We start from the raw sequence: 19,223 nt of genomic DNA on the forward strand, positions 1-19,223 counted from the left end.
ACAAGCAGTTCATTTATTTCAAGCTACTGCGAATTAAAAGAGAGCTTGAAAGAAGAGAAATTATGTGAGGACCCCAACATGAACTATCCTTACCCAATAACCTCCCTGTCCAGCTCCCGCTTGCTTTTCCTCCTCTGTAAATGTCGTCCGTGCTCCTCCTCCACCCCATAGTAAGCATACACCATTGGCTTCTTATTTTCATCCAGCTTCACCTGCACGTTGGTGTGCAGCAGGGCTCCCAGGGAGCGCAAGAAACCCCTCAAGTCTCCAAGCAGCTCCTCAGGCTGCAGCCGAACCACGATGACCAGTGTGCCATCCACCACTTTGGCTGGAGTGTCAGCTGAGCAGTCCAGGCCGTCCCAGCCACAAGCCTCCGTGTAGCAGCTCTGGTCACAGATGCCGTTCCCAAAGTGGTCTGCGCAGTACTTGTCATACCTGAAAATACACAGACCAAAGAGGGTGGCTGTTTAGTGATTTGGCTTCAAAATGTTTTGGACTTTATACATAACTGCAACAGAAATAACAAAAATAAAGAGAAGGGTCACATACTTGCAGGACGGTGGGGTCTCCTGGCACTCAAAGCTGTCAAAGAGGCACCCAGGGTTGTCACACTCCTTGTCACAAACTCCATTCTTAAAGAGATCCCAGCAGGGAACACTGGCGGTGCAGTTATCCCAAGGCTTCTTCCAGTTGAGCGAGCAGTCGCCTCCATCCCACTGACATTCATGGTTGTTACACTGATCGTCACACACTTCATCCCCAGAATGCTGCTCACACTGCAGATAGGGGCAGGTTGGAGTGCGTGGTGTGAGTAGTTTGTTCTCACAGGTTCGTCCGGAGAAGTTCACGGGGCAGCGGCAGCTATACTGGTACGGGTTGGATGGGTCTCTGATGCAGGTTCCTCCATTTTGGCAGCGCCATGGACACCTCTGTTCATTCTCACAGTGTGGTCCACTGAAGCCTGGCTGGCACTGGCAGTACAGGTGGCCTGGTGACTCCACACAGCGCCCACCATTCTGGCAACGTAGCTTCAAACAATTGTAGTGTTCTATTTCGCCACAGTTGAACCCAGTAAAGCCCTATAAAACATAACATGTTGTTGAAGTGTGATATAGTAATATGGTCATTTTAAAAGTTAGGCTTGGCTACACATTTGTAAAGGGACAATAAAACTTGGCAGCTGACGTTTAATCAAACAAACTACTAGAACTAATATACATCTAGGTTTTACAAATCTGCTGCTACTATACCTGAGCCATGGTGTGGCCCTCTGAAGCAAGCATGAGAATAAGAGAGGGAGCAAGATGTTAGTGCAGAGAAAAACAAGCATTTAGTTTGAAGAGATTGGTGTTCTAGTCTGAGAGCAAAAGAAAGGAAACACTGAGGTAGTAATGTCAGCCACCCTTCACTGAGTATATCTATATACAATTAATAACAGATTAATGAAATAGATCCAATATCCTCTAAGACTTAAGGGATGATTAAGCATCACAAACACACTATTATATACTAAAACACTGTGTTCTGTTGAAGATTGAATAGAATTTTGTGGATTGTTAAACTTTTAAATATAAAAAATCTTAATTACACATTAAACATATTTCACGGTAAGCTGTGTTCCTTATTAACTAAAGTTGACATTCACGGTTCGATAGTCGAGTCTGGAGGGATGTGCGGCAGCCAATAGACTAATGAGAATATATCAAGAAAATGGAGGATTACTGGTATTGATTGTTTTTTTGTGTTAATAAATTGTAACACAATATCTGACAGCCCTGTCAAAATAAGTGTTTTGTATTCTCGTACCACTGCCAGCTGCCAATTTGTTTTCACGCCACTTTGCATCCAGTTCACACTGTGAACTTTGTAGCTTATGCTTATTAAAAATCAAGACAGAACCCCCCCCCCCAAAATATGCATACCAATAGTTATGTGACTGATAGACGAGCCCAGCACTGTCAATTAAGACCTTAATGTAAAAACATGAAAGTATAGCTTGACATGATTATGATGAATGAGAGCACAGAGCCTGTTTGCACTGAGAAATTAATAGAAAAAGTGTTATACAGGAAGCGAACATTCCAAAGCCAACATAAAAGAGGAGAATCGATTGACACCATGTTTCTGTTTCTTATGGTGCCAGAAAAAGGAGTGACATTTGAGAAACTTACGGGAACACAGGAGCAGGTGTAGCCATGTACTGAACTCATGTTCATAGAGCAGACGGCACCGTTGTGGCATGGCTTAGACAGACACAGATCCACCATGGACTCACAATGACGACCTGAAAATGAATTAATCAACAACTGAAACACTTTGCAGGATTACCAAAACATTCACATTATTGAAACACTTGAGACAAAAACACGAATGCCTTGCTAGTTTTCTAACATACAAAAAGACTTAAAGGAACACGCAGACTTATTGGGACTTTAGCTTATTCACCTTATCCCCCAGAGTTAGATATGTCCATACATACCCTTCTCATCTCCGTGCGTGATGTAACTCTGTCTGACGCACCCACCGCTAGCCTCGCTTAGCACAGATCCTGGAAGTAACCGGCTCCATCTAGCCTACTGCTCCCAATAAGTGACAAAATAACGCCAACAGTTTCCTATTTACATGTTGTGATTTGTATAGTCACAGCGTGTACAAATAACAAGGTCACATGAGACACAGCCATCTTCTAACCGTATACACACTGGGAACTAGGGCTGAACGATTAATTGCATTTGCGATAATATCGCGATATGTTAAGACGCGATTTCCTAATCGCAAAGGCTGCGATTTGGTCATGACTTGATGATTTGGTCGAGACTCGCAAGAGCAAATCAGTCTGCACCCGCAGAAAGCATCAACTTAGCACGCTAACGCTACGCCGTCACTCTGAGTTGTAGTTTAAAACTTTTACAGCCATATAAAATTAATGGTTTTATTCGGGCTCGAGTCCATACGTGCAGTTAATGGATACAGGCATGCAGAACTGAAGGCTCGGTTAGCAACGATTAGCTCTGATTAGCGGTTAGCTCCAGTTAGCTAGCTCCGTTATAAGGATATGGAGTGGAGGAGACTGCCACGGGGAGGGGTAACAACCTTATATACAGTCTATGGTAACAACCAGACTCTGATAAATGACGTTCGGTGAGCTTTCACAGCAGCTGCGTTGTTTCAACGGTTTTATTAGTACAGTTAATCCCACGGCAACACCAGCAGCAGCATGCTAATACTAACGTAACGATAGCCTCTCTGTCTCTGAGTGCGAGTGCAATGTTGACATGCACGCGGCACGCAACTTCATGAGGGGAGGGAGGGGCTGGAGGCAGCTCCTCTGTGTGCGCTGTAAAAAAAATACAACGTTGTATATACTGTATATACTATATTTTTACTTATTTAACTGTCCAGTAAAGTTCAAAGACAGTGTTTAAAAAAGAGTGCAATCCACATGTTTACATATGTACATATGTACAGTAAATGATAATTAAATGTAAATACTACTAAGTGTGGTAAAGCAACATATTTGTTTTTATATTTCTGCAATCTGCACTTCAGTTTGTGTGTGTGTGTGATTTGTTTCTGACTTTCATATGAATGTTTACACCAGGCTTGGTCAGTGCTCAATATACTACTGTGACTGAAGTAGTTAAATAAAAGATGTCATTCATATAAATTCATGCATCACCTAATTTCATCATCACATACAGGCCTGGCCTCCAGGAAAGAACAGTTTGTTTAATCTATCTAGTCTTGTATTGTTCATACTATACAATGATTTATTGCTTGTCTTTGTTGAATAATACAGAAGACAAAGAGCTTAAAAAATAATCGCATATTGAATCGCAATCGCAATATTTTTGAAAAAAATCGCAATTAGATTATTTTCAAAAATCGTTCAGCCCTACTGGGAACTATATTCTCAGAAAGGCGAAGCAGCAGCTACTTCTGCTACTTGGGCGGAGTGATTTGCTTGCAGCACCTGAGAAGCCCCGTGGTGAGGAGCAGAGAGTAGTAGTGTTTCGCCTTCTGAGAATATAGTTCCCAGTATGTATACGTTGTTATTTGTACACGCTGTGACTATACAAATCGCAACATGTAAATAGGAAAATGTTGGCGTTATTTTGTCACTTATTGGGAGCAGTAGGCTAATTGGAGCCGGTTACCGCCAGGATCTGTGCTAAGCGAGGCTAGCGGTGGGGTCGTCAGACAGAGTTACAACACGCACGGAGATAAGAAAGGTACGTATGGACTTATCTAACTCTGGGGGATACGGTGAATAAGCTAAAGTCCCAATAAGTCGGCGTGTTCCTTTAATACAGTATGGTGCTGTTCTGATGTCCCTTTTGAGCGGCTAATACGAACATACCTGTGTATCCCAGGCGACAGCGACACTGGTAATTGTTGACCAGCTGCACACAGTCGAGGCTGCCGGGGGCGTGGCAGGGCCCAGACAGGCATTCATTGACATCCCCCTCACAGTGTTCTCCAACGAATCCTGCAGGGCAGGAGCATGTGTAACGGCCCACACCGTCCATACACTGTCCTCCATTCAGACAGCGAGGTTCAGAGGAGCCAGGCTTGGGGGCACAGTCATCCACGTTCACCTCACACTGGAGCCCTACAGAGCAGTGAACAGACAGAGATCACTGTTTGTATCAAGTAAAGCATTAAATGTGCTTTATGAATGTTTATAGGACCGTTTTAATCGTCCTGTGTGTGTACATATGCAATATGCAGACTGACCATGTGTTCCGGGTGGGCAGGCGCAGGTGAAGCGGTTAATGAGGTTGATACAGGTTCCTCCATGGAGGCAGGGCCTAGAGTGGCATTCATCAACATCATACTCACAGTTCACCCCCTGGTAACCTGCTTTACACTGAACCAATGAAACAAGGCACAGAGGTTAGCTCATTGTGTGCTGTGGGAAAACTGCTGCAAGTTTGTTATAAACATACAACCTGTAACATAAAAGCTTTAAAACATACAACGCATGCACACATACACCAGCAACAAACACGTACAGCTGAGAATTTACTTACCATACACTCGTATGTGCCATGATAGTCCTTGCATGTAGCTCCGTTGCGACAGGGGTTTGACTGGCACTCATCAACCATCTCTTCACAGTAGCTGCCCATGTATCCTGGCTGGCACCGACACCGGTGGGAATTGCCCACATTCTCACACCGCCCGGCGTTCTTACACACATTTTCCACTTCCAGACCTACAGTAATTTAGTAAAGAAGGATCATATAGTGAAAAATAATGTGAAGATGTGCAATTATTGCTTATTTTAAGGTTTGGTCTGATGAAACTGTGGGCAGGGAAACAAAAGTATCTTGGTCCGGCTATAGTGAACACATTTCAATGGTAAATTTGTTCAGCTACAATGCAACTTTTCTCTTGTGGTGACTGTCTCTAAGAGAAGTGCATCATTACTGTATTGTGGGGATGATATCTGCCCTTATCCTAATTATATATACAGTATCTCACAAAAGTGAGTACACCCCTCACATTTTAGTAAATGTTTAATTATATCTTTTAATGGGACAACACTAAAAAAATTAAAATAGCCCCACATCATCACATACCCTTCACCATACCTAGAGATTGGCATGGGGTACTTTCCATAAAATCATCTCTCAATGCAAATCAAACCAGCTATTAGGCTAACCGACATAAAACCATGCCAATCTCTAGGTATGGTGAAGGGTATGTGATGATGTGGGGCTATTTTAATTCCAAAGGCCAAGGGAACTTTATCAGGATGCATAGTATCCTGGATCCATGAAATAACTGGCCTTTAAAAATAAAAATCTGCCTGCCTCTATGGGAATTTAACATAGGGATGTACTCACTTCTGTTGCCAGCGGTTTAGACATTAATGGCTGTGTGTTGAGTTATTTTGAGGAGACAGCACATCTACACTGTTATACAAGCTGTACACTTAATACTTTACATTGTAGCAAAGTGTTCTTTTTTCAGTGTTGTCCCATTAAAAGATATAATGAAATATTTACTAAAATGTGAGGGGTGTACTCACTTTTGTGAGATACTGTATATATTGTGTTGTTAGTCGGTGAGATAACAACTCAACAGAAATAGTTCCTCACCCTCCCTGGCAGCATAGTCCCGGCAGGACATGTTGGGGACGTCACAGTAAAGTCCCGTCCATCCCATTTGACAGTGGCAGGTCCAGGAGGTCGATGTCTGAGAGCAGGAGCCGCCGTTGTAACAGCGCACCTGGCTGCAGAGGTTCACAAAGTTCTGCATACAAAAGAAAACAAAAGAAGAGAGTTACACTTTTGGCTGTAAATGTTACAGAGTTACACCACATCCAGCCATCTTCTTGAGTTTGATACTTTAAGTTGGGTGCATCCAACCCAACTCAACTTTCAAATTGTCAAGCCTTTTTCAGTTTGTGAGGCACTCAGTTTTGTGTGTGTGGACCATTTGTTCTACTTTGGTCAACTGTATTGATATAGACCAACAATTAACAAATTTGCCTGAAAGAGCTTTACAATCTGTGCAGCATACAACACCCTACATACTTAAACCCTAGGTACTTTAGTTAAATGTTGGCAAATATTACATTGCTAATACACATATGACCCAGCTCACTCACGTTACCTGCAGACCCACTCTGTACACTTGCAGTGACACACAGACACTTTACCTGGCAGTTCTGTCCATTGTATCCCAAGGGGCAGGTGCAGCGGTAGTTGCCCAGGCCATCAGTGCAGGTGCCTCCATTCTTACAGGGCTGAGAGTCGCACTCATTTTGCTCAAACTCACAGAATTCCCCGTAAAAACCAGGACGGCAACGGCAAGAAAAGGCGTTGATGCTATCAATGCAAGTCCCATTATTTAGACAGGAGCTGGAGGGATAGTAAGGAAAGTAATGACTAATGACTGTCTTCGCGTGCCGAGACGTACCAATGAAGAGGCAGGGCAAACAAAATATAATTAGTTTTCAACATAGTTATCATTCTTTCCGTCAGGTCATTGCAGGAGACACAGTAGAAATCATCCATGAAGAAATTCATTGCAGAAGAACAGAACAATTAAGCATGGAAATAAAATGCAGGTTTTATGGCTTCATGCTTTGAATGAATGGCTGACCTCTCAGTGCATTCAAGGATGTTGTGTTGACACAAGATTCCATCAAAGCCTTGTCGGCACTCGCACACAAAACTGTTGACGTAGTCCCGGCAGATGGCACTGTTCCTGCAGGGCTGGCTGGCACACTCGTCTACCTCAGTCTCACAGCGGTCGCCTTCAAAACCCGGGCGGCAGTCACAGGAGAAACTCCCAACATCGTCCACACAAGAGCCTCCATTCAGGCATGGGTCTACAGAGGGGAATACAGAGAGGGTAAAAGAGGCTTTTAATGACCAAACAGCCGTCACTGAATGAACAATTCATCCAAGGTATCCGTGAATAATCCACCAGCAGTCTGGCTGAAAAATCTGTAAAAAAAAAAATGTGGAAGCCCCTTCCCCTTGTATTTGTTTGTCTATTTTTACATCGTACATTGTTTTGTATCATGTGCACACCCATGTGTAACTCAATATCTCTGGGGACTTTTTTATGCTGCTTTCCACTAAGGCTTGGAATATCTCCAGTGTCTGATGATACGTCAAAGAATACTACATAGGCGTCATAATACATGGCTGTCATAAATGCAGAGGTGCGGCTTCCATTGGGATGCATACAGCCATTAATAGGGTGATTGAATTAGATGAAAGTGAAACTCACTGGGTGAGCAGTCGTCAATGTCTGTCTGACAGTTGTGTCCGCTGTATCCAGGTTGACATTTACACGTGTAGCTGCCCTGGGTGTTAATGCAACGACCACCATTTTTGCAAGGGTTCATTCTGCATTCATTCGCATCATCCGTGCAACGTGTTCCTACACAATTGTGAACAAACGAAAAAGGATTAGTACCGCATCAATCTAGCAGTAATACATAATATTAGATATGATTTTGCTATCAGGCACACCGTCTCATAGTTTCACTCTATCTTACTGCCATACAAACTCAATCGGACAGACACATATGAACACAATATCTGACGGATACGCACATACCTTGCCAACCAGCAGGACATCGACAGGTGTAGGAGGTGTAGTCTGCAGATGGAAGACACACTCCTCCCCTCTCACATGGATGAGAGGCACAGGGAACCTGTTCCATCTCACAGTGTTTACCTATTTGGGCATAGCACATATTTTTCATAATGATAAAAACAGGTTCATGAAAATCTTTGCTAAAAAGATATTTAATTGGCTGCTACAAAAAACTGATAACTGCGACAACAACTGATATTGCATCTTAATAAGTGGATGTTGATATGCTGAAAATGTGAAATCACTAACCTATGAATGGCGGACTACATTGGCAGGCATAATTGTTGACTCCATCTATACAAATGCCTTGGTGCAGACAGGGCCCGGATGCACATTCATCTATGTTCTTCTCACAGTTCACACCTAATGCGAAAGGCGGGGCGATTCAAATATTTCATTTTAAAATTCAGTGCCATTTCCTCTAATGATTGCTAAGTTTAAAAAAATTAAATGCTGAAATATAACAATAATAATTATTACCTTTGAATCCAGGTTGGCACTGACAGGTGTAGCCATTATGTCGGTCCAAACAGGTGCCACCATTTTGGCACGGACTTGACTTGCACTCATCCCTTTCCTGTTCACAGTGTTGTCCCACCCAGCCAGCTTCACACTCACAACGATACCTTTGCACAGAAGAAAGGCAAGCACGATTTTAAATGAGAAATTTGTGGCTACAAAGTAATAATAGCAGCGGCTCGTCTTTGGGCTATCTCCAGCTTCAGTTCAAGAATGGCCAGTACTTTGATTATTATATCATTAAAATAACATAGTTGTGCTGATGGAAAGCAAAGCAGGCTGGAAGAAACAGTAGGGAGCCTCTACATCTAAATAGAGTAAAGGAAAGTACCATTACAATAAAACAACATGTAAAAAATTATTTGCCTGTTACTTTGCCTAATGGATCTTTTAAATTACTCTATATAACTGTGGTGTGTTGGCTCATAGTCACGCATTGGATTAGAGAAGGCCAGATGGATCTCAGAACATAACATTTCAGAGTAGCAGTATAAGGTTAATGTACCCGTGTTGCTGTTCAATACATTCTCCGTGCACACAAGGCTGAGGAGCACAGTGGTCGGTCCCAGAGAGGCACAGAGGGCCGTGGGTGCTGGGTGGGCACAGGCAGTGGAACCCGTTGACCTTGTCCACGCAGGTTCCCCCACTCATACATGGGTTTGAGTTACACTCGTTGATTTCCACATCACATTTAACTCCTATTAGAGAGCAATTCAGAGGGAATTAGTTCTTGATTATCCAGTTGTTTTTAGTAATAGCAACCAAATATTAGCTTGCAGTGCTATATCTATATGGTTATTTTTTCCTGCCCCATTTCTGAAACATTTTGTACTGTTATCAACGTGACTTTACTGGGGTATCTAGCAAAACATACCTGTATATCCTGGGGTGCACACACATTTGTACTCGTTAATGCCATCGTGGCACACTCCGTACTCACAGGGGTTGCTGGCACAGTCGTCATCATTGATCTCACAGTTTACCCCTGAGTAGAAAAAATAGAAAGACAAATTCATATAGGGTAACAAAAGCCAGGTTATATGCTTTATCATTTTATCGGACTGTATGTTTGATTAGATTTTAAAAGTAGCACACCAAAAACACCCTTTCACGTCCCTTTCGGTTGAAGTGAACAAGGGGTTGCATAAGAAAGAGGTGAAACAGATCAAGTGGCTGTTACAAAATGTGATAGTTAATTGATTTACCACCAGAGGGAGTAAGACTCCATAAAAATGTAGTTCAGCAAAAAGTAAGAAATGTTGACAATAACTATTAATACAGTAGAGACCTGCTACGACTCGACTATGACATAAAATTAGAAAACTAACAAGAAAAACATTAGTGGAACAATTGTGAAATGGGAGAGAGAAAGAGAGAGGAATAGGATGAGAAACAGAAGGAGGGAGAGAGATACAAAGAGAAAACCAGACAGAGAGAGAAAAAGGCACATCAGAGGAGGGGAAGTGAGGTCATGAAACCAGAAAGTGAGACCTGACGGCAATTTTGGTAAAGTAAGGACAGTACAGATGTCAGTACCAGGCCTCAGGGTGGTACAACGTACTGAACTGAGCCTATTAATCCACAGAGCAACCTGACGGGTGCACCACTCGACCCAGACTTGTGACTGCTACACATAAAGTGCTCTACACACTATACATCGAAAGCTATACGGGAAGCTCTATAGGTGGGGGATGGGGGTCTTTACATTCAACTCAAGCTGTTACCTCCACTTTTGAAATTTACAGCCACAAGGGACAATCACAAGAAAACTCTCAGGAGGCAATTAAATGTGATCTGGCTCAGACTCTTCCAAATAAGAATATGTAGAGCTGATTTATCTTTCAGTGAAAAAGTGTCACAGGAACTAAAACTAACTACAATGTTTTGTGTTTATAGTTCAATCTGTATGGTTACTATAGCCACCAGATGTCACGAAGAGCAGAGCTGTGTTGTCAGGCAAGATGAGAGACTGATGAGAAAGCACATTAACCATGTTGATGATTACATCCATCTGTACATTAATGACTCAGCACTCACACCGGTCTGGTGGATATTTCAGAGTGACTTGCTATCGCCCTCTTTATACTCTAATGTAGTGAAAAGTTGTTATCAATGAATAATGCTGCCCACAGACTACTGATCACAGTTGTACAACTGCATCATTTACTGTACATATAACATGTTGAATGACACTTTTTCTTTGAAGAATAAATTAGAATTAACTTGTCTCACTGATATACTATCGGGCAATGATTTTTGTAGCACACAAAGTACCCACCTGTGGTTCCCGATGGGCAGTTACACTGGTAGGCATTGACCAGGTCAACGCAGCGTCCTCGGTTCTGACAAGGGTTGCTGTGGCACTCCTGGACCTGGATATTACAGATGGACCCTGTGTATCCAGGATAGCACTCACAGGAGAAGGTGGCGATGCCATCTTTACACACACCATGGTGGCAAGGCTCTGGTACGCAGTCATTGATGTTCTCCTCACAAAGTGGGTCAGTGAAGCCTGCGGGAGGACATTTCTTCTTAGAAAAATAACAAAGGCTATTGCATCATGGATCAAGTGACTATTTCAAACAATTTTCCAAATTTAAAAGGATATGGGGTTTAATGTGATGCAGTCTACTATTTTTTATAGAACAATAGCAGAGCAGAAACAACAAATATGTTGCTTTTACTTTAACTTAACATATGGTTATTCCCTTTTACCTTCAGCACATTCACAATCATATCCGTTCGGTCGGTCGATACACTTGGCCCCATTAAAACAGGGCGTGCTGGAACACTCATCTATGTCTATTTGGCACATGTCACCGCTGAAGCCTGAAAACAGAACAACATGAACATAGTAACAAACTCATACATTAAAACACAGTTTTAAAACAGAACAGGGCTTCATAATCTAATTCATTTTTACTTTGAGTGGATGGAAGTCTGAAAAATACATCAACATGTGTACCAACCTGCTGGGCATTCGCAGACAAAGCGGCTGACCTGGTCCAGACATTTCCCCTGGTTCAGACAGGGCGAGCTAAGGCACTCATCCACCTCTATCTCACAGTGAGTCCCCTCAAATCCTGCATGCATGACGAGAAACAAGTTTTTATGAGATTACTTCTTTTCTCAAACGCTACAGAAGCCAAAGACGTTATGTTTTGAATCCCAATTGTCTGCCGTTTCTAAGCAGTTTCATTTAAACCTAGTGGTGTCAGCTGCCTCAACAGGCTGTTATCAACTCCACCAAGGAAGTCATGTTTTTGGTCCTTCTTGTCTATTTGTTAGCAGGATATCAACCAAATAGTAACATACATTTGAATGGGACTTGAAAAGGTAGGTTATGGGCCAAGGTACAAGAGACCATTTTTGTGTAAATCTAGATGCAGAACATATAAAAAAAATATATATATACATTTTATATTTTTTAACATTTTATACATTATAAATTGTGGCACATGTATCACGTTAGAGTCGATCACTCTGGATCTTCAGATTTAGATGCTAATATGTTTTCTTACTTTTTCAGCCTTGGTGGAGGTATGCTTTCTAGTTATAAATAAATTATTATCCACAATATCGCTATCTTGAAACTCAAGACCGGCAATGCTGCACTTTTTTCGAACTGCTGCACTTCTTTTTTGGATGAGAATGTCTGAACAAATTGGTTGGAATGTACAGTTGTTTATATTTTCTCAAGAGATGTACCGGGCATGCAGATGCAGGTGTAGTCCCCAATGCGATCCAGGCATGTGCCATCGTTCTGGCAGGGATTCGAAGCACACTCGTTGACATCTTGTTCACAGCGCGGCCCAGCATAACCCCGAACACAGTTACATGTGAAGGAGCCATCAGTGTTCACACACTGGCCACCATGTTCGCAAGGGTTGGTACCTGATGATGAAGAGGAAAGAGCTGCGTTTAAAAGCAGAAAAGATCAGAAACCAGGCAGAGATACATGTTGTGCATACTTGGTTAGAACTTTCTCTCTTTCTCACCAATGCTGCATTCGTCTCTGTCGATGTTGCAGGTGCTGCCTACGTATCCAGGTTGACAGTTACAGTTGAACATCCCATTGATGGGGTTGGTGTCACACTGAGAACCCTCTCTACAGGGGTTACTGATACAGGCATCATCTCTATGGCAGAGCAAGCCTGAAAAGAACACCATGTTGACAAGGAATGAGTAAACAAGAATAGGTCGAGAGTTCCAGAGTTTATCCCTGACATGTCCACTAATGCAGTATCAGAGTGTTGGGAGCAAAATGCAGCCACACTGTTAATACAAGCTAAAGCACAGTTTGTTTTGCATTAGTCTATATCCACGACGTTCCACTTCCGGGATTGCTCCGGTGCTGCAGGAAATTCCGCCGGTTGCATGTCTTTTCACCGATGTCCGTTATCTTCCGCTTTCTTTGTGTTGGCATTTTAAACTCCGGTCGACTTATGAGGACTATGGTTAACTGCGCCTCAGATCTTTGCAGTGTAAATCGAGACAGCTAGCTAGACTATCTGTCCAATCTGAGTTTTCTCTTGCACGACTTAAACAACTTTTGAACGTACACGTTCCACCAAAACACGTTCCTTCCCGAAGCTATTATGCAGCGGCTCCGTGTGGAGCCTAGCACCAGCCAAGACAATTGTGATTGGTTTAAAGAAATGCCAATAAATCAGAGCACGTTTTTCTCCCATCCCGAAATGCTGTGTGGACTCGTCAGACCCTCGTTCGCAGCGCTGTGAAGGATGGTCTGAGACTAGTTTTGCATGAAATCACCGGTGTGTTATTTCCACCTTATGCTCATAACGTTTCTTGCCGTCTACCGGCAATCTGAGGGCTGTTCACACCTATTCCTTTTGAAAGAGCAACAGCCAATTGGTAAAATCCAACACTCAACAAACCAATGGTGTAACTTCATCACATGCTCAGTCAGGGGCAAACATTTATGTTTATAGGACCGGCCCCGCTTTGCCAACCAAAACTACACTAGACAAAAATCTTGTCTGTGCTTAAACAAAAATGGCCCCAGAGAATTACCAATACACGGTTATGCCCACTTCAAAGTAAAACAAACTCAATGCAAATTTGCTACTAGGGAGTGGTTTATTTCTAAGGCAAGGCTTAATCCAAATCTAAGAATTTGTCTCTAACCAACAGGCTGGAAATGCAAAGCTATTCTTTGGTATAATTAGTGTGTAATTTGACTGTTTGACATGGATCACATTAAGGTCACTAAAAATACACAGTTTCAGTGTAAAGACCAATACTGATATATTATTTCATGTATTTCGCAACTGTTGTTTTTCTTTTTCTTTCTTCAGTTGTAAACACAACACAATATCTAAAGAGAAGTATGGCACTATACCAGAGAGGCTGTTATTAGCGTAATGCATTTTAGGGTATAAAAATGTCTCACTCCTGGCCTACCTGTCTTTCCGTAGGGGCAGAGACAGACGAAAGACGCAACACGGTCGATGCATGTGGAGCCTGGGCTGCACGCAGCTGTAGCACAGTCATCGATGTTTTCAGAGCAGTCGGGTCCACTCCAGCCGTTAACGCACACACAGACATAGCTGCCAAACAGGTTGCTGCAGGTACCTCCATTCTGGCAAGTGTTTGGCTGCAGACGACACTCGTCCACATCTTCTGTGCAGTGCTGACCTGTGGAGAGGCAGGGAGGTGGACATGAAGAGGAGGAAATGTAAACAAATTAAGTTAATACTCTATGTAGCATGTTACAACATAACTCAAGGTGTAACTTCATGGGTTTTCCGGTTAAGAAATTAAAAATAGTGACCCGTTTTTTTAAGATGCTTACAGTCTTATTTAGAGAGATTTTTTGCAGACATGAAAAATATAGTGTGTGAGAATACTATTAATCCACGATGGCTTTTTTTAAGTACTCCGCTCACGTTGGCTTTGTTTCCCCAGGTCGGATAAGTGCAACATAAACTCAGACACGCCCAAGGAAGCTGATGCATGCATGTTTGCTTTGTAAACGGAAAGCTTGCGTATGCCACACAAGTGTGTTAGCAGAAACACGCCTTGTGTGAAGTACGGGCCTCCGTAGGATAAAGAAAGAGTACAGAAGACTGATAGGAAGTATAACATTGAAACAACATGAAAGGAAAGTTATCTGATCACAGCACAAACATGTATTCCACCTCACTGCTCAACCGGCACACAGAAAAATGAAGACTTAAAAGTAGAAAAGCCATTTCATAATGATATGGCTAGAATGTCTAGAAAATTAAAAGGGAACGACACAAACAATCTGCTGTGGATTTAATTTAAAAAATGTGAAAAATGATAAAATAGTCTGCAAAACATATTCAACAAACAGCTTTTTTTTTTAAACACAGCAGGCATAAAAAATACTTAATACGTAAATATAAAAAGCAGTGTTTAGACCAACTTTAGCTCTGAGTCCAGTGACGCAGTGGCGATGCCAACGCATAGGGCTTCAACAGAAAAAAAACACAGTCATCTAGAACGAATGCAGCGGTGGCCAATCAAAGAAGTGCAAACGCACATTCCTGGTATATTACTTCAAAACATAAACAACCTATTTGTACGGTTACCAATTGCACTAATACTAATTACTGGTGTGAAAACTTTCCAGAGTTTTGAAATCCTGTGTCAGAGTATTATAAATGTTTTGCCGTCTAATAAGCCTTCAAACTCATGGATCTGTTACTCTAACTGGACTTCCTGGATCGCATTTCATGTCTCACCGATACCTTAAACAACACAGCCCCTGGCGCTGTTTTAACGCAGGGCTGTTTTCAGTATGAATGCCAGCTAAGCGGACATGTCTGAAATACACAATACTGCTTTTTGAATGCTTTGCTTAAACATGTAACACAGATCCCCTTCAGGCACATGAGGGAAACCCCTGATATCTTGCATGGATTTGAGGCACTGGGGTGGTAACCCTATGACATCACAGCAAACCAGAGTGGACAAACACTGAGTACAATAGTTGTCACAGGAACATATAAACAAACAATCCCTTACCAGTCCACTCTGGAGGACACTGGCAGTTGTAGGTGTTGACTCCGTCCATACACGTTCCTCCATTGGCACACTGATGACCGGGGCAGTCATCAATATTGTTCTCACAGTTAGTCCCGTTGAAACCTGGCGCAAATGATTGGGGAAGACATGCACTTAAATACATAAACTGTAGTATGATATTCTCTAGTGTAAGTATTATGATATGTCCTGGTAGTGTATATAAACAGCAGCTGTGAGCATGTTTGTTGTGTCTGACGGTAGTGTGTCTAATACAATACAGCCAACAGGCTCAGACTGTTTGCACCACAAACAACACAATGTAACAATACAGAAACTCAAAGCTATATTGGTTTAAAGATAAATACCAGTTACAGTGTCACTCTTTTTCTCTTCCTACATTCAATTTTCTTAAATCTCTCTCTCTCTGCGACTAAACTGTCCATATGTCTCTTGACGTGTGGTGGCTGGATAACTTTTTAAATGTGGTAAGAGTTTCTAGTTCATGTTCAGCTTTAAAAAGAGGAACAAAAATCTCCTACCTGGAAGGCAGTGGCACGAGTAGCTAGTTTCAGAGTTCTGGTGACAGGTGCCTCCATTTAGGCATGGTGAGGGTGAGCAAGGGATGTATGAGCTTTCACAGTGCCTGCCAGTAAATCCTGGGGTACAGGTACACCTGTAGCAATGACCGAGTACATTCCATTAAATTCAGTCTTATTTTGGAAATCAAGGAAATCTTCCAGATAGTGACATATTTCACTTTTGGTTATTATACACTAGATTCTCACTTGTAGGAGCCAGGGGTGTTGTGGCATTGTCCTTCATTCTGGCATATAGAGGGTGTGGCATCACATTCATTTGTGTCATTAAGGCAGCGAGGCCCTGTGTAGCCAGGAGGACAGGAACATGTGTAGCTACCACCAGACAGAGAGCTGCACGTTCCAGCGTTGGAACAGGGACTAGATAGACAGCTGTCCTCATGCTCACACTGCAGTCCTGGGAATGGAGAGGAAGGAGAAGAGCCGCGCATTAGTGCTTTAGCTATCATATGTGCCATTTATCAATGTGTCCACCTCTGGAGAATTATGGCTTAGATACCAGAGGAAAAGCAATATGCAATGACAGGTATTTATTTGTGGCGATCTAAAACACTTCTTATCATATAATAACAATAAAAAACAACAATAACAATCATCTTATTTTACCCAATGATACTTTCAGTACCAATAAGATTTGAACACGTCTAGAGCACACTGTTTAGCTCTCTCTAAATAAGTTAGTTATCATGTCACCAAACTGCACTCAGGACTAGGGTTGGGTATCATTTGGATTTTTACGATTCCGATGCCAAACCGGTACTTTTAAAACGATTCCAATTCCTAAACCGATTCTTGAAAAACTGAAAAGTGATTAATATGCTTTTACGTCCGTTTTGGTGAGCCCAGAGGGACATAGGAAAGCTTTTTTGCACACCTCTTTTGTCGGGCAGGTGCATAGGATATGATCAAAAGTATCAGATCAGAAGCTTAGAGAAAGTCCCACACACTGACCATTACGCAAGCAATAATTTAGAAATTTAGAAAAATACAACGTTTTGGTCTTAGACCTTCACCAGGAAAATATGGCATTTTGAAAGTAGCCTACATTTACAGTAGCTAGCTAACGGTAGACTACAGAGAAAGTGTGATATATTTACGTCCGTTTCGGAGCGACAGAGGGAAAATATTTCGACACATTAAGTGGAACCGAAATTTTCATTGTAATCCGGTCCAATTCCTACCGGTTGCGTAGGAACCGGGTTTCGGTACCCAACCCTACTCAGGACATAGCAGTCTTTACAGTTAGCAAGTGGATTTGCATTCAGAATGTTTAAAAATAGATTAGTGTACTGGTGATAAAAAATAAGATGTCACTGCCCCCCGTGACAAATTCCTGAGAGGTGATTTAACAGCATCTCACCTGTCCATCCTCTGGCACACTTGCATTTGTATTTGTCAAGGGACAGCAGGGTGCAGACACCTTTGTTGGCACAGGGGTTTTTGGGGTAACATGTGGAGTTCTGGGGAGTTTGGCAGTGCTGTCCGGTGTAGCCAAGAGGGCAGGTGCAGACAGCGCTGCCTGGTACAGGTACACCAGCTAACATGGACACAGAGCAGTTTCCTCCATTCAGGCAGAAGCCAGGTTGACAAGGGTCCCTATGGTGGCAGTACTCACCCAGAAAGCCTGGTGCACACCTAGACAAACACACACACACACACACACACACACACACACACACACACACAAAAACACAGAAATCAATGATGGAGCATGCCAAGGCACACATACAAGGACTTAAACCTAATCACTCATCAATACAGACGAAAAAGTTGAAAGATGAGTTAAACAAAAAGACAAATATTGATATGTGTGTGTGTGTGTGTGTGTGTGTGTGTGTGTGTGTGTGTGTGACAGAGAGGCAAACAAACAAAACAAAAAAGTGAGTTTCAGTCAGATGCGCTATAATGCACCACATCAGACGACAGCATTGATAGCGGAGCATAACGTCTGCACGAGAGTCCTGTAGTACACACACATCAAAGAAACAGCACCGGTAAACAAACACTAGTGTCTGTTGCACAGTCTCCCTGTTGCACAGTGATCTAAACAACTATATGTGGGGAACCACATCACTAGGTAGGAGATATTAAAATATAAGAGATGTGTGGTTGTGCATAAAGAGAAACTAGTTGTTCAATTACTATTAAATGGTTAAAGGTCTGCATTTATTTAATGTCTTTAAGAGAGATATGACGCTATTTACAGTAAAAGTACACACATTAATATGACCGTGAGCTGCTTAAAAAAAGAACTTAAGAGTACTGTGTCTTGCTGAAGGACATTTTGACATGCTGTTAAGATGTAAACCACTAACCCTAAGATTACTGAGAAAAGTAAGCTGTTGCCCCATAAACCCTGTAAGAGAAAAGGAAGAAGCTGAGCTTGGTGAAAGGGTTAAACTGGGGTCAATGATTGAAAAGAAGAAGTTTAAAAGTAGAAGGATGTGAGCTGGAGCTATCTGGAAGTTGTTGACTGAAGCCTGGCCGAAACTAAAATCAACTTCTGAAAAGCACCAGCAATTATTTGGGCAATGTAATAAACGAACAATAGTCATGGCAACAGATAATGCCATAATGTACAGAAATGTGTCCACAGTAAAGGTTAAGGACGTTTTCTTGACAACGGCAAGTTGCTCACAACAAACGGTACAGTGTATGGCTTAAAAGAAAAGCAACACTTATCTATCATGCTATGACCACATGTGATCTACAGTATAATCATATCTGGTTTTTCTTCACTGCTTATTCAACACCACTTTCTTTTGATTTCTCTTTTTTCTTCTATTTCAGTCAAGTGATTCAGCCACATGTCGAGCACTGGGGAGGAAATTGCAATATTACACAACGTGTCCACTAGGAGATCTCATCAGAGACAATGATGCCTTAGTCACTTTCTATTCCTCTGTTTTTCTCCGTCCCTCCCACTTTCATTCACCACTTCTCTATGTGTGACAGCATTTGGTCAGAAAG

At 42.2% G+C, this 19,223-nt stretch overlaps 1 protein-coding gene across 3 annotated transcripts in view; it reads right to left on the reverse strand.

Annotated features, from left to right (window-relative positions):
- notch2 (notch receptor 2) overlaps positions 1-19,223 on the reverse strand; it is a 53,250-nt gene that overhangs the window by 6,291 nt on the left and 27,736 nt on the right. For 2 of the 3 annotated variants that reach the window (XM_031318420.2, XM_031318419.2), the window contains exons 3-27: positions 17,614-17,888; positions 16,443-16,650; positions 16,197-16,330; positions 15,658-15,780; positions 14,068-14,301; positions 12,642-12,797; positions 12,352-12,537; positions 11,613-11,726; positions 11,359-11,472; positions 10,922-11,155; positions 9,518-9,628; positions 9,149-9,341; positions 8,605-8,750; positions 8,374-8,487; positions 8,086-8,205; positions 7,753-7,905; positions 7,117-7,345; positions 6,671-6,872; positions 6,108-6,261; positions 5,034-5,218; positions 4,738-4,870; positions 4,361-4,612; positions 2,172-2,284; positions 550-1,079; positions 94-435 (exon numbers count right to left, since the gene is read on the reverse strand). In XM_031318420.2, the coding sequence (XP_031174280.1) occupies positions 94-435; positions 550-1,079; positions 2,172-2,284; positions 4,361-4,612; positions 4,738-4,870; positions 5,034-5,218; positions 6,108-6,261; positions 6,671-6,872; positions 7,117-7,345; positions 7,753-7,905; positions 8,086-8,205; positions 8,374-8,487; positions 8,605-8,750; positions 9,149-9,341; positions 9,518-9,628; positions 10,922-11,155; positions 11,359-11,472; positions 11,613-11,726; positions 12,352-12,537; positions 12,642-12,797; positions 14,068-14,301; positions 15,658-15,780; positions 16,197-16,330; positions 16,443-16,650; positions 17,614-17,888 (4,755 nt within the window). Of the gene's footprint in view, positions 1-93; positions 436-549; positions 1,080-2,171; positions 2,285-4,360; positions 4,613-4,737; positions 4,871-5,033; positions 5,219-6,107; positions 6,262-6,670; positions 6,873-7,116; positions 7,346-7,752; positions 7,906-8,085; positions 8,206-8,373; positions 8,488-8,604; positions 8,751-9,148; positions 9,342-9,517; positions 9,629-10,921; positions 11,156-11,358; positions 11,473-11,612; positions 11,727-12,351; positions 12,559-12,641; positions 12,798-14,067; positions 14,302-15,657; positions 15,781-16,196; positions 16,331-16,442; positions 16,651-17,613; positions 17,889-19,223 lie in introns of all 3 variants that reach the window. The other variant, XM_031318418.2, reaches the window with a different exon arrangement.

This window comes from Sander lucioperca, chromosome 11 (assembly GCF_008315115.2).
Source record: "Sander lucioperca isolate FBNREF2018 chromosome 11, SLUC_FBN_1.2, whole genome shotgun sequence".
Taxonomy (NCBI): Eukaryota; Metazoa; Chordata; class Actinopteri; order Perciformes; family Percidae; genus Sander; species Sander lucioperca.